Source organism: Papaver somniferum, chromosome 8, assembly GCF_003573695.1.
Source record: "Papaver somniferum cultivar HN1 chromosome 8, ASM357369v1, whole genome shotgun sequence".
Classification (NCBI taxonomy): domain Eukaryota; kingdom Viridiplantae; phylum Streptophyta; class Magnoliopsida; order Ranunculales; family Papaveraceae; genus Papaver; species Papaver somniferum.
In genome coordinates, this window is record NC_039365.1 from 3697617 (window position 1) to 3713879 (window position 16263).

The 16263-nt window shown below is 40.1% G+C and overlaps 1 protein-coding gene across 1 annotated transcript; it reads left to right on the plus strand.

Annotated features, from left to right (window-relative positions):
• The first annotated feature begins 14716 nt into the window (after positions 1 to 14716).
• LOC113304938 (translation initiation factor IF-2-like) lies at positions 14717 to 15721 on the plus strand. The gene has a single exon (XM_026554060.1). It carries the CDS (start codon positions 14717 to 14719, stop codon positions 15719 to 15721), a length of 1005 nt encoding a protein of 334 aa, XP_026409845.1.
• Positions 15722 to 16263: the final 542 nt, after the last annotated feature.

Genomic DNA, 16263 nt, shown 5'->3' on the forward strand with positions numbered 1-16263 from the left:
ACTCCTTCTAGACGGTCGCCTGTAACTCTGATGCGAGTCGCCTCATCTTTTGTCGGACTGGCTTCAATCTTGGGTCGATCCTTAGGTGGTGATAGCATAACTCTGATCTATACACTCCATATCGTGCATGCTCCATGCGAATGCGTCCATGTTTTCCTTTAGCACCGCCACGAGCTGGTTCACCTGTTCATCCGATAGTAAGGACCCGATCCTTACCACCCTTGGTTCCTCTTGAGTTCCCAAATTAACCTCTCGAGTAGGTTCCACGGCCGAGAAGTTTGGTCTTGATTCCTTCACCGGCGTCGTCTCCTTTAATTACTATGAAGGATCGCTTCTTTGTGCTTCGTAAGCCATGACCGCTTGCGAAATAACCTTTTCCAGTTATTCTGCGACTTTGGCTTCTTTAGCCCTTTTCTTCTCTCCCCTTTGCCGTGCTCGCCGCTCCTCATTTATATGGGCGTCGGCCTGCATACACTGCCGGGCTGCCTGTGGATCTCATACGACTTCTGCAATCCCCTTGTAAGTTGGGAACCGTAATCTTTGATGATAGGACGATGCCACTCCTTTGATTCCTGCGATCCATGGTCTTCTGATAATAGCTTCATATGGCGAGGCGACATCGACCACACAGAATGTAGTTAAAGTATCCAGGTAGCCACATCTATCCGATACCCTTAGAGTTACTTCGCCCTTCAGGATGGTTACCGTCCCATTAAAACCGTATATACGATATGTTGACGGGACGAGTATATCATCCGACAACTCCATCCTTTTGAACGTATCATAGAAAAGTACTTCGACGGAGCTCCCACTATCTACTAGTATCCTTCTTACCCCCCATTCCTCAATTATCAGGGTAATAACCAAAGGATCACTGTGAGCTTGGCCGTTCATCGAGATATCCTGGGCCGAGAAAAAGATAGGTCGCACCACCATCCATGGTTCCATAGGCAAAGCTTTTGCTACACTAAAAATTTCCTTCCCACTATGATCTCTCTTGTGGATTCTAGACACTATTCCGGGATTCAGATTGTACGCTTGAGTGGCGGAATGCGAAATCGTGTTGAAAAACTGCGTGGATCTGTCGATCCGAACCTGATGGACTGGTGCATTGGGCGCTGCGGTCTTCTAGGCTGAATGTCGGACGAACTGTCTCAGATAATCGTCTCTGATAAGGTGTTGCACGATGTCTTTCACTTATCGACAGTTGTTTGTAGAGTGGCCTCGATACTGATGATAATGGCAATATTCCGGGTGATCCTTGGTCTCTTCGAACTGTATCCCACTTGAAGCCGGGTATATGATGTCACTCCTTTTCTCGACTTCATTGAAGATTTCCTCCAGTGGAGCATTCAAAGGGGTGTACGTTCTCGCCTCGTGCCTTGGCCTCTTCCCTTTAGCTATCCATTCCTTCTTCCCATTTCCTCGCAGCGCGGACTCAGTCTCTTCTCAGGCCGTCTTTGAGTATCGTCCAACGTTGACTCGGGCGCTGCACTAGCTTCTTGCACTCCTCTATATCTTGACTCTCCTGGATTTCTTCTAGGGCGATGAAATGCTCTTGTATTTTCCTCATTTCTTTCAACGTTTGTGGTTTCTCAGTGAACATAGCTACCCAGATGGGATCCGATCTCCCGAGTGCGTTTTCAAACCCGAATATCTGCTGGTCGATGGGTACTTTCCCAATCTCTGTACACAAATTTCTCCATATATCGGTAAATGATCTGAGCGGTTCTCTGAACCGTCGGGCCAAGGTGAATAACCTGTTGACCCTAGGCCGAGGTCTACTGTTGTGCATGTATGTCTCAAGGAAGGATTCGACTAGAGTCTCATAAATGTTGACTGTTCCTGGTGCGAGGTTGTAGAACCATTTCCTTGCCTCGACTTCCAAGCTTGCAGGGAAGAATTTGCACATTACCACCTCATGGTTTTTCCATTGTATTAGGGACATTGTGTACATCTTCAAATGCTCGAATGCGTCTCCCGTGTCGTCGAACCTCGATGGGAAGGTGGGGAGCGTGCACTTAGGCGGGAAGTCCCTTAGTTCTAGCTCTTGGGTGAGAGGGGTCCTCTTGGCCTCGCTTATAACCTCGACGAGCTTGTCTTCTTCGCCGGTTCCTGACAGCTTCCTTATCTTCTCCTCCAACTCTCTCAGCTTGGCTTCAGTCACATTATCGGACCTTGTGTTTCTCTGCTGATTGTTCCTCTCACGCCCTTCGTCGTCTGTTGATGATTCCTCGAGTGGTCTGTATCCCCTGACAGGTGGTGTCGGGGGTGGTCCCGATCGACCGGAATTGCTTGGTCCCACTGCAGATGGTGCTAGCCCGATTCGGCCTTGGTGACCCGATGTTCCTCGACTTGAGGATCCTCTCGACCTCGGCCTTAAGTTCCGTAATTGATAGTTTTCGAACTCTAGAGCCATATTCCTCTGCTGAAGATCTCTTAAAGCCGCCTCTTGCCTTCTTTGGCTTTCTAGAATCGCGAGCAGTGTTGGGTCTATGCTCTCATGGATGAAATGACCATTCAGATGTCCTAGATGAGCAGGGGGTGGTACCATTGTCACAGGTGGTGGAGGTGGTATATTGGGAGGTGTCTGAGTTGATATCGCCGGATCGACCCAGATAACCACTTCTCGTCCCAGTTGTACTCGCCTTAACCGCTCTTGCTCTCGTCCGAGGGCTTCTTGATACTCAGCTTGTCGTCAGATGTCTCGTCTTTGAGCATGCAGGATCAATGCTTCCTCGTCGTCTTCTGTGTCTGACGCGGTGAGTCCATCTATTTGACCATCCCTCCTTGCGGGCGAGGCGAATCGCTCTAGTAGTGATGGGTCATCATCTCGTCCTAGACCCATCTCCTCATCCACAGTTGGCATACCTCTTGCAGCGGCTCGTGATTCCTCTGGTGGTGGATGCCCGTCACTTCCTCTCCTGGTCCAGTTACTCCCCCTTGCATGCTACTACCGGAAACCGTGCGGTTCCTCAAAGTTCCCCCCATCCCTGACGTGCTTGCCATCGAACGTGGTACACTGTCAGTCCGAGAGTCGTCCGTCCCTACGTCAGCAAAAACAGACAACACCTTACTTTGACCTGTTTTGAATTTTTTTTTTTGCACATACGATTTTTGGAAGAAAAAGGTGACTGACACTAAGACTGAGTTTTAAAAGTACGATTCCCCTTGGCCTACCGAGCTGACCTTGCCAGTTTGCCACGTTCCGACACTAAGTGTTTCTTTTAGACAGGTATCCTGCTACGTCGCTTTCAGTACCACGACTCTGCATTAACTACAATTTGTCCTACATTCTCTAGACTCCCAACCATTAGCACCTAGTTTTTTGCGAGTAAAAAAGGTCTAATCTCGTACTTTTATGAGGTCACCACGCCGTGGAAAAAGCTAAACTAAGACTTATGCACTTCCTTGGAACTGCAAAGGGATGTCTTCCCTTGATTCCTTGGATTCTTTCACCAGCGATGTATGATTCGCCGTGCTGTTGTTTCGGCGCTTTCCCAAACCAACATGGAACCTCAAACAACTTCTACCATACATCAAAGATGTTACTTGGGAGTTCACGAGTTTTCCCCTGTCGGACTCACAAGACAATAACTAAGATCAAAATATGAAGAGAAGTACGAAAGATGCTACGAAAACAAAAATTAAGACCTGAGAACAGACTCGGCTAAAGACAAGACTAGTCGATTGTTCAGATTCAACCCAGCTGAAAACGTTTGCTAACAACTCAACTTTCTCAACAAAAATTTAACTATACCGGCAGAACTTAAACCAAACGATGATAAACAGACTTTTGCTGAGCAGAGTTCATCTCCTAGCATCAACTAACACGCAAAGTGTTTTTAGGAGCTTTTGGATCTTCTCTGCCGGTACGTGCAGTCAAGGTATCCGGAGAACTTAGATGTTCCCCTTAGTCGGCGCCAGATTGTAGTTTCCAGAAACTACACACTATATCCAATGGATTATGGGGTGATTCCACACAACATGAAGAAACATAAACAAACATAGACGCAAAGATTTACGTGGTTCGGTATGATTACCTACGTCCACGGGGTGAAAGGATGTGTATTATTACTCTTCTTCTTTGGTTACAAGTTGTACTCCCTCTCTCTAGTGGTGATGCTCTCTCAACTCAAGTAGGATGCCTTGTTTTCTCTCCCTCTGACCCCCCTTTCTGTCTCGACTATCCCTTATATTTATAGGCCAAAGTCGACATACAACAGAATTACAATGTTGGTTACATTACATCATTTTAGCTGTTCTCTATCGGACCTTCACTGATCGCCCGACTTCCTGGTTTGACCGATAATTATTCACCTGAGGCCGAGTCTGTATCGCCTGGTTAGCACGATGTCGCCCTTCTTTCTTCTCGTCCCTTTGTTTGACCATCTTCCTTCGTCTGACCTAGTGCTTTCTGATTGTTCGCCCGACCTGTCAGAGAATAAGGGTCACATCACCTCCGACACCTACTGGGCCATCACGTCCATCCCACGTGATACTTCGTTCTTTGCGCCGTTTGGTTCTATCCAATGCTTCGCTGCTCTTTTTTCTTTGGTGTATCATGGCTTAGGATTTTGCCACCTAGCCCCGTGGATTATCTACACCTACACTTCTCATAACCTTTCTCTACCTAATTTTTATGATTTTCTTTTTCTCATATCATCAAACATATTGAAGTGAAGAAATTGTGGATAGATCTGGAGGCGAAATCGGTAAGGGTTTTTGTGATTTTGATTGAATTACCTAAGTTTATTATGAACTTCTAATTAAATCGAGGGTTTTCATCTATTTTTTTTTGGTGATTCACTTAATGTTTTTTAGGTATAATCTACCTCTCTTTTCTTTTTTTTGAGAAATTAAGTTAGGGTTTTTTCTGGGTTTACGATTTTGATTCATCTTTTTGATTTTTATTATGACAGGATGCGAATAGATTGATTAAACAATCGAATAGATTTAGTCAGGAAATCATTATTCCGTTACTACGGTGTAATCAAAATTATCGATCTGGGATTTTTTTTTTTGATGCGTATAGTTCACTTGAGAAATCTGCTAAGTAAGGAAATCCTGAGATAATGAATCTGCTACGTGACTAAATCCTGATCATTTTACTAACTTTTTGGTATGTTGATGTGAAAGGGAGGATTCAATTATGTTTCAAGCTCTGTAGTACGATCCCATTTCTTCTTTGTGTGGTAGTTTTTTTCTTTATCAAATTATAGGTGTTTGTAGCTAAACCTCCTCCGTTCTCAGAATTTACAAGTTAGTATGTCTAGTTCGGCCGTGATAAATTTTATTAATTTTATCTGTAACTTTTCTGGTTTTCTATTCTGATGTACAGATTCCTAATCGGTATGGTAGTGAAACACTGAATCCAACAAAATAAAATCAATTTCCATTGCCTGATATATACATGGCATCTCAGAAAGAAAAAAAAGGTATGTTGATAAGAACTTGCTTATGTGTTTCCAATGCGTGCCACATGTAATTGATTACTTGGCTCTTAGGCTCTGTTTGGCAACTTTGAATTTGTTGTCGAAAGGATTTTCGTCTTCCAGGGAAATGAAACTCCTGAACCAATTTTTCAATCTAGAGTTTGTGTACCATTACCACTTGTCTACTGTTTATCCATGAGGGAGACACAAAACCTGCGTTATAGTGTCGAAAGAACATGAGATGTGGAGAAATACGAGGTAGCTGATCAGCTTTCCATGTATAAGTTCCCTAATTGAAGACATGGTCTTCTATGTTAAGCTGTAGGCATGAGAGTAAAGACGAGGTAATTTTAGAATTTGTACATGCTATAAAGTACCATTCATAATAGAGAAGGCATGGACACAATCGAGTTAGAGATATAGTTTTGGGATGTCATGTTCATGAAAACTGATAAGCTTCACAGTTCGTATGGATCCTAACTTGTTATTAAGATTTTTTTTCTTCACAGTCCGTTTTGCTATTATAATATCTTTGTTGTTTGAGATAGCCAACTATGCTTACATATGTATGAGGCTTAAGGCGTAAAGAATCCCTTCCCAAAATACCTTTTGTATCTTTTAGAACCTATGAGTCTAAAACATACTCTGGTTGCTAAATTTGTTTACATTTTCCTTTCTATTTTATAATTTAAATTGTTACAGGACCTACGTGCCTTATATAATCCCTTTTGTATGGTGACTCATCAGTTGTTTCTTTGCTGCTTTGTAGTGAACCATGGATGATAACTTTAGGTCTCCAAGTAACGTCTCTTTCAAATTTGGATCACTACAGCTTGTTGGTTCCGAAGCCGAAGAGAATAATAATGTTCACACATCATCGCAGAATGACCCTGTAAGAAACAAAACAGGCAACATCTGTAATTCAAATCATCTCATGCCAATGGAGTATAGCATGGAATACCCATGGACATTGTGTCAGAGAAATTTTGAACCAGACTTGGAATTATTGCTTGATAAGTAGTCCCACCTGAGATTGTAGATTGGAAGAAAGTTTCCAACAATATGAAGGAATAAATCTGGAATCGATTTACTATTTATTTTTTTCTGTTTTTTTATTCTTCTTCTTTGTTGTTCTGAACATGACGCGGCTTTTATTGTTGAATTCAGAGATGCTTGGGTTGTTAACTTGTTAATTGAATTCAAAGTTAATTTTAATAAAATGGGTTGCATTTGCTTACAAAATTCATATATTGCTTTGTCTGTAGTGTTAATCTAATAATAAAAAGGAAAAAAATAAATTCTTGTAGCTCAATCAGATTCAGCTGAGGAAAATTTGGATGAAACTGACTCACCTGAATCAGACTCGACTGAAACTGACTCACCTGAATCAGACTCGACTGAAACTGACTCACCTAAACCAGATTCGACTGAATATCTGATTATAAAATTTCGACACTCACCAATAGTCGGTATTCTTGGACAAAAAAAATACCTTGTTTATTTCTTACCGATACGAACCGTCCTATAATAAATAGTACACCAAAAATAAGACAGATTTTAGGACGGGTTGTACTAGTCTTATAACTCAATTTACGATAGATTTTGCTTGTCCTAAATTATGCATTCTGGACTAGTGTTGCTTCTTTCCACTGTCAATGGAGTAAATAGTCAGACGACTACTGCAGTGAACCTCTTGCTCACAGGGAACCAGGCATCTTATAAAAATAATCTCTTTCCTAGAAATCATTACAGGACTTTGGTGCATTCTAGTGGTATAAATTCTTGTGCTACCAATGAAAGCATGTCCTGTGCTTATAAGAACAACTCTGGTAAATTTAAGTCTAGAATATGGAGACCCATTTCGGAAAATACCCTAGAACCAATCTCTAGAGGTCCTAGACTTTATAATCAGAAGGGTTCTTCTTCTGTGATTCCAGGAAGGGCTGTGCGACATTTCCCTAAATTTGGAAACTTCCAAGGGAAGACAAGAAATGATGAGATCAGATATCCTAGAGGAAATCACAACTATTCTCTCAAAACCTATGGTGAGACTATGTCTCCCTCTGCTACCTAGTAGCTGAGAGTTCCATTCTTGTATCTAACTTGAGAGATACAAGGATGATGTTTGAGAGATGCTCAAGTATTTTGCTGATTTTCATCGTTTTGTATGTTTGATATTTTATGAAGTTTCTAGTATTTCTTTCCTTCATCACTGTGACCTTTTGGGGATGGAGTATCTTTGAAAGCAACACAGTATGCAGTGTTTCTGAGTGGGTCCATTTATTTTGGCGTATGGGTTGGGCCACGAATGTCCATATCTCCTTGAGGAACTCTAGGGTGCACTTGAACACAAACACACATATATATATATATATACATATCTCATATATGCGTTCATTAATCTTCATAAAGGAACTCGATGGAAACTGTTCCCAAAGAAGAAGTTAACCCTACTGTAGAGGATGATCTCAAAGGATGTGATTCTGCTCAAGAGTTTATTCTGAAGAAGATGCTTGAAAGGAAAGAGTAAAACTCTTGGATTGGAGAATCTTTCAAGGATTTAATTCTCGTTCAGATTGAAGTAAAGAACGAAATTCCTAACCTTCAACTGCAGATAAACCAGCTTATTGACGGACAGGCAAAAATCCTTGGTACTCAGAATATCTTGATTAGGAATCAGAAGAAAGTTATCCTTGACTGCGCTAAGGATCGACATTTTGCTCGCATTGTCGATCGAAAAACTAACGTTCTAACTCTTGAACATGGTGTCTCTACTGTTAACAAGATCAAGGATATCAGTAATTCCTATTTTGATGGACCATTTCAGAGGTATGAAATCATCAAGGAAAACTGAGTTTATTTTTTGTTGCCTAGTATGTCTTCTTTTTTATTTCGTTGGAAGAATAACTAGTGCCTGGAATAACAACGATTGTGACTACACATAGCTATTATTTTCATCTTCATGTTTTTAGGTTTTTGGTTTAATTTCTAAAAACTGTTTGGAGGATGATGTTTTTGCAATATTTAATCTTTATGATTTTTTATATTGCAACTTGTTATGGGATATTGGTGTTTACGCCCGTGAACTATGTTGTCCCATATTTTGTCAAAGGTAAAGTCGTTTATAATCGGTATTCGTTTATTAATTAAAGAATGAATGGACTTTTGACAAACACAAAAGGTAAGCCCATATTGTCAATCTTTGATGAAAGATAGGTTAAAATCTTCTGTATACAAGGATGAGGTCTATTAATTATTGTTATGCATATAATGATTGAAGATAGAATGAATCCTTGTGTTTTCCACAATATTGATCTTCATTGATCCATATTTTATGTATTAATGTGAGGCTCCGTAATGTGTCTTATGTTGAGAACGATACAACCGAGTTGATTATTTTATGATTAGCTTTGTTGGTTGTTTCGTAAGATACTATATGTTGAGCATTTTGAACTAAATTAATCATCTTGTTTGGTTATTTAGTTATTACTGCCTAAGTTTTTTCATGTGTTGAGTATATGTTCGATTAAGCCAATCACTCTCGTATAGTTAACTTAGTCGTTGCTCCGTAAGTTTACTTATGTTGACACAATCAATTAAATTGATCACTTTTTGTGTTTAATTTGATTGCTTATTCCATTAAATTAATCATGGGTTTACTTATGGTTAATTTGATTGAGTTTTTGATATAAAAATCATTCTTATGGTTTTGGTGTCCAATAAAAATCCTTCTTTTATCTTGAAATTAAGGTCGCTTGTTATTGTTCTTTCGGGAATGACATCTAATGGGGGGACCATTTTGATGGAGGGTGTACCAACCCAAAAGCAAGTACAATAGAAACTCTATAAATTAATATGGTTGAGACCACTGAAAATTACCAATTAAGCGAGATATTAATTAACCGATAAAATAATAACTATTAATTTATATACTAATTAATAGCTTATTAACTTATAGAGAAATTTATTATTAAATAATTTTCTAAATATAATGTTAAATTCTTCAAAGAACCCTTCAATCTCCCACTTTGCTTAATTGTAAACTTCCATCGACATATAACACAAGTTTAGACAATTCAGATCAACAATTAGACGGTGAAATCACTCAAGACTGGCAAAATTTGATTAATAAGATGGGTTATCCCAATTCAATGAATGTCAAGATGTCCCGAATATCTGGAAGAAAATGAAGTTACGCAACTGTTGACTGATAAAAAAATAATTGAGAGCGGTATGGAACTGACATAGATGGGAAAAAAGATGATGAAGGTTATACAAGAGACCCTCCTTCGCGAAACGAGGTTGTTAAAGCGGAAAGCATTGAATGATAACAAAACTTAAGGATAAAATTCAACTTTTACAATGATAACAAAACTTAGTGATGACATTCAATGTGATATTGATTTTAACAAAAAACAGAAGACAACCGAATCGGTTTTAAAAAATCTTCACAAGTCATTAATGTATTGAAGATATATAATGAATTATTAATTTATAATTTATATGGGGACTACATAGGTAATCAAAAAATATTATTTAGTAATTTTAGCGAATCATTAATTTGGCACGTTGTCCCCGACTCGGGACCGGCTAAAAATATTATTTAAGAGAATTTATTAAATAATCGAGTATTAATTAAAGGAGTTTCTACTTTATTTTTTTTGTCCTATATACATATTAGTACATCCCAAGCAAAACGGTACCCCCACTGGTAGTCTTGGAAAATCCAAGCCAGATATTCTTACCCGATAGTTTTTACCAATAGATTGTAGTGAGTAGTCTGTTAAATTTACCAAATTTTACATTTTTACCGTGCAACTGGAGGACCTTTGACAGGATGGTTTATCATTTTGATTTTTGCCTAAAAGTTATACATCACCTTGTTTGTTATTTCTGAGTTGTCTGAGTCTGTCTCGTTTGGATCTAACTGATATCATCAGACTCAAATGAATCTGGTTCAATATGTTTATTTTTTATGTCAGACCTGACTCAAAAATATATGGCTTGGTCCCATGAATCAAGAGCATTTTTTTCCTCGAATCAAATGAGTCTGAATCGAGGGTTAGTATATTGAACGGCCGGGCACCCTTCTAAGCTTTCGTGTAGGAAATCTCATGATCTGGACGGAGTGTTATTATGCATAAAGAGAAGCTTGTTTCGTTCAATTCCTTAATCTAAGCTATGTACTAAATTTCTATAATGCAGTTAAAACAAAAGTGGAAAGAAAACCATAGAAATGTCGCACTAGTCAGTGTGTGTACAGTTAATATGTTGGTCAAAATCTGCACCAGAGAGTCGCATGACGGGAAAGTCTAGGTATGTAGCTGCCACCTAGCCGGCTCCCAAACCATTTTGAGCTGTTTTAGCCCATTTTTTGTGACTTTCCCACCCATTTCGATTCGAAAAACAGAATGGATGGTTTGTCATTAACGTTTGAATTCCTGTCGGACCAAAGTGATGTTTTCTGTTTCTTAAACAGTCCGAACCTAGATCTTCAGTAAGTAAAGGCGTAAAGCCATCATCATTCATTGATTCTGTAAGCCTCAGGTGGTGCTAAGTGCTAATTGCTTATCTTAATTTTTCTTGCGAGATTAGCAAAAATGTGTATCTCAAGATTAGTCACGTATTGGTGTGACTTTTGAGATGGTCTATAAAATAAGTTGCCATATTATATATAACTTTGAAAATCATGCAATTGTTTATAAAATGATGATTGCTTGAAGCCATCAGCCGTTAAAAACTGATGTGTGAAGTTGATGGAAATAGTGCTTCCGATAGTAGTGATTTCGTTGTTGATGCTACTGTTTCCACTCGACATAGTCTAAATACTGATCATGAAATCTCTGAATTTGAAGGACATCATCATCCTGGTATCCCAGGTGATTATGCTTGATACTGATCATTGCTGAACAAATCCAAGTTCATGGCGTACATCATTTGGAGAGAATTAGGAATTTAGGACAGTTCTTAAGTAGCTAGGTACTGCGCTTGCTATATTTAGCTTCTTTAAACATTATATAGACTTGTTCTCTTAAGTTTAATGTTGTAATGAAGTTGTAGAGGGTGCGGTATTACTGATAACATCAAAGAAACAACAAACGCATTTCGTTCTTAGTTACCATTTTTAAACTCTGGTTAAACTTTCCTAGTCTTATCCTCCATCAGAATCTGGTTAAACTCTGCACAAATTTGTTCTTGTTCTTTCTCCCATATGAGAAACATCCTAGCAGGATGCTAGCCGAAAGATCAGCAGCTCGGTTTGTTTCCCTAAAACAGTACTTGTATAATTTAACTGAACCGAACATCCAGAGTGTAGGTACACGAATTAGGCTCGCCACGAGTCGGACATAAAGAGAAGAAATAAGGGATAGAGAATCCCACTAAAGATCCCGGTCAGAAAACTTATCAATTCAAATGTCAGAGTTATCTCGTCATCGATCGCCACTGCGAAGTACGAAGAGAGTGAGTGCTGAAGTGAAGAAACTCGCACCAAGTTGAAGTATCCAACAAGATATCAAGGACGAAGTCGTAAGGGACGAAGTAGGATTATTTGGCCGAAAAGATAATCCACGAGATAGATAAATTATGGAGCAAGAAAGAGATAGGTGTCCCGACAAGCCCATGTGAAGTAAGCGAAAGAAGGGGAAAAACTTTATGGAAAACGGTCTGGGCGAAGTATAAAACGTTACTGCGAGATTTCAACGAGATAAAATGTGCTGTGTTCCATTAGGGTTAGGTGACCTATAAATAGAGGTCCTTGGACAATGTAAGGGGATCGTATTTTCGAGAGTGGGAGAGCTTAGCTTAGAAAGAGAGATTAGGGTTTCCTTGTCTCCAAGAACTTGTATCTTCGTCACTTTGAATGATTAATTAATAAAGATTTCGATGTTTATCTTATTTAGTATGTCTTAGATCTTGGTTATTATCACTTTGGGTGTATTACTGGGTTTCCAGTAGTTACATTTTGGCGTCCAGAAACAAGGATCTTAGGTGGGGATTCATCCTCATCGAAGGAGTGGAGAGAAGCTAAAGTTTTAGGAATTATAGATCTTGGCGAGACATATTAGCTAAAGTTGTAGGAGTAAGAGATTTTTGCAAACATCCCTTTTAAGATAGGTTTTAGAGAAAAACCAATATTGAAATTAGGAAAAGTCGATGACTAGAGCACCAGATCGAGCGGCACACATGATAGAGACGATGAGAAGCAAACGATTGTAGGCCAAAAGAGGAGGAAGAACGGAAAGAGGAGGAACATCGGCTGCAGGGGAAAGACAGGGTGCGAACCAGCGGCGGACGGAAGAGGCAGAAAAATATAATTTTAGAGAGGGATCTGTACACACTTCCGACACAGAAACCGTCGCAGCAGAGGAGATGACTCGTGAGGAAATGGAGGAGAATATTGGTGAAGAAGACATGACGTTGGAATAACTAAGGGAGACGCTTCGCCTAGAGAGGGAGCGAGATACGGATCTAGCATAGCAACATGCCCGATTGATGAGATGAAACGCTAGGTTGGTGTTGCAGAATCGCCAGCTAAACGAGGAAGCGGCAGCCGAAGCCACGGATTCATAGGTGGACACGATGTCATCAGGAGAAAAGGAGTTACGACGAGGAAGATACACCCGCGAGGACGACGAAGGAGAGCGGAGAAGAAGGCGACGAATGAGCTGCGAGATATGAGAGCACTGATAAACAATTCGCGAAGAGGTAGCATAGTGCAGCTGGTGGAGGTGATAGAAGAGGCCGATAAATATCCATTTACCTATGAGATAATGTACGCGGACATCCTAGATAAATGCGTGCTACCAACACTACCAAGCATATTCAGTGGATCTGAAAGTGCCGTGCAACACTTGAAACAGTACACCTTTTCGTTGATGCAATGGGGACGAAATGATGCGGTACTTTCAAGAAGAGTACATAGCCTTGGAGGAAAAGCAGAGGCAAGTTAGCGAGGTGGCACCGATTCCAGCAAAAGAAGTAAATTCAAGGCTATTACCAAGGATAGTGCATGTTGTGGAGAATGATTCGAAACATGAAAAGGGAGAGCCTTCAACTCCAGTCCCAACAAAGCTTGTAGCTGTATCAAGTGGATATAAATAATGGATCGATCAACAAAAGTATGAGGAGTCAAGACGAAGGAATTATGAACCGCAAAGTTACAATACAGGGTATCAACAAAGGAATAATCAAGGGCCCCGATTTGGAGAACGGAGACCAAATGCACCAGATTTCGGGGATTTGAAACTCCCTAGGCTTAACACAACTATGGAAAAGATATGGGAGGCAATAATATTAACGGAGGAGATCCCACCACCCCCCAATTTGGGAAGAGAGCCACCTCCAAGAACCAGGAGTCATGAGTTCTGCAAATATCATCGTTTTCATGGATACCACACAAGGGGATGTCGAAACATTCGACAAATTATACTTCGTCTGATAGAGCAGGGAAAACTTGCACATTTTCTAGAAGGTTATGTACCACCACCATCACCACCTCGTGAAAATCATCAAATATATCGAATTGAAATAGATCGGGGAGCACAAAATTCAAACTTTAATACGATAATACATGCAGCAAAGAGCATCCAAAATTTCCATGACAACATACTTAAGAGGGTACATAAGAGGGACTTCGAAGGAAACAAATATTCAGCGTTACAACAAGAGAACCATTAGAGGAATGACAGAAAAGAGAAATAACGTTCTCAGTAAAGGATGCACCCGAAGGAGGAAATTCTCACACCAACCCCTTGGTTGTAACCCTGAATTTTGGGGAGTACTCAAGATGGGAAGAAGATCCAACCGAAAAAAAAAAGAAAATCTGGGAAATTGACAGAATCTTGGTAGATATGGGGAGCTCGCTCGATATACTCTTTTATCATACATTTAGAACCATGGGGTACAATGAATCGGATCTCGTACCATCGACGTACAACATATATGGGTTTAATGGAGTAGCATCTAAGCCGAAAGGAGAACTAGATGTAAAAAATTTCGCTGGCGAGTTGGAAACAAAAGTCACAGTGTATGTGATAGACATAGACTCACCATAAAACGCTCTCATAGGGAGACCATGGATACACGTGATAAAAGGATTTGCATCTACATATCATCAGGCAATACGGTTTCCCATGCCAAGTGCGATTAGCGAGATAATAGGGGATCTCCTAGACGCGCAAGATTATATCAAGAAGGATGTCTATAACTATTAGGAGAAGCAAAGAAACAAAATCGAGCAAAGGAAGAAGACGTGCGAAGAAAGCAGAGCGGAGCAATTAATGGTATTAACAATCGGGATATGTGAAGAGATGGACGCAACACGGAGGGACATAGACGAGGAGGAAAAAATAACGAGTGATGGTGAGAAGGAGTGCGAGATGACACTAGAAAAGGAAGGTCATAATGAGGTAAAGCAAAGTGGAAAGGAAAATAAAGGAAAAACGGCTGAAGGAAGTGAGGCATCAAGAAGCGAGAAAGAAAGCCCTATCGTTAAAGAAAAACGAACCCCGATAGGAGGAGCAAAGATAAACACTTCTAAATGTAAAAAGGTGTTGGAACAAGAGGCTGATGGAAGCGTTGAATTGCAGGATTCTTTAGGAAAAGGGAAAAAGGCTTGCAAAGAAGAAATGAAGGAACGATTGAAGGAGGAACTCTACCAAGAAAGGCGAAAAAAGGAAGACTTGGTGAAGGAACGTATAAGGTTGGAAAAACAAAATGACAAGCTTATAATTAAGAACAATCATTTAAAAAGAAAGCAAGAGAAGAGTAGCGCACAAAGAGGAGAATATGCTTTGAAAAAGATAGCTGAAGAATGTCGCAACTACCGGAGAGATAATAAAGGGCGATGGGAGCAGAACGAACGAGAAGACTTAAAGAGAGCCATAGAGAATAACAGGAGGGAATTCAGAGAAACAGAGTATTTAATGCAGCAATCGATGGTGGTCGGCAGGAGAGGAAACAATACCCAAATAGTAGAAAGGCTGCAACCCAAACTAATGAACAAATGCGCAAGGAGAGAACCACGCAAACCAGAAATAGCAGCACTGTTTTCGTTAAGGCAAAGAGAAAATGAAAATCTGCGAAGTCTAGTGGCGAGATGGGAAACGATCTGCAGAGAACTAAAAGGAAGGATTTCAGAGGAAGATTTAGTGCGCTCATCCATCTATGCGTTTTCAACTAAGCATCCTTTATTCACAATGTTATTTAAGGTCGTAAACGAAGTAAAAATGAAGGAATTGAAAAGATATCAGTCTGAGCACATTCGCATGGAAGAAGAGCAATGATAATCAAGGAAGAGTCATAAAAGCCAGATGAATGTAATTAATTCAATCTATAAATTGATAATGTATCAAATTTCAAAGGGATAGCAATGAATTTTTTTAAATTTCGATAAAACGTCTTACGAATATGAATATCACCAGAGCAAGGTAAGACCTCACATTAGGAGGCAAATAAGATTCATAAATTAGACAGTTTCTAGGGAAACTTAAAACCTTCGCCTAGGAAGGCTGAGAATCCATGGCATTCACCCTCGTTCGCATGAAAGTGCAAGAGGCAATACCTAATGCATGTCGTGAAAAACTCTCAGAGAGATAAGCTAGGGGCAATGATAAGACCTATCCATTGAGGGTTCCTTTTTCTGATGGCCTTCAGTAAGGGGTGCAGAAATATGACCAAGGCGCCGACGTATTCGGTTGAGTTACGGGTTCCTGTGACGTCTGGAGAGTTACCGGCCATGTACGTATGGCAATTCTTGGCTCCGATGCACTAGATCCCAAAGAAACCTCACTTAGGGTGTGGCTTCGTAACCCCAAGCCAAATCGGC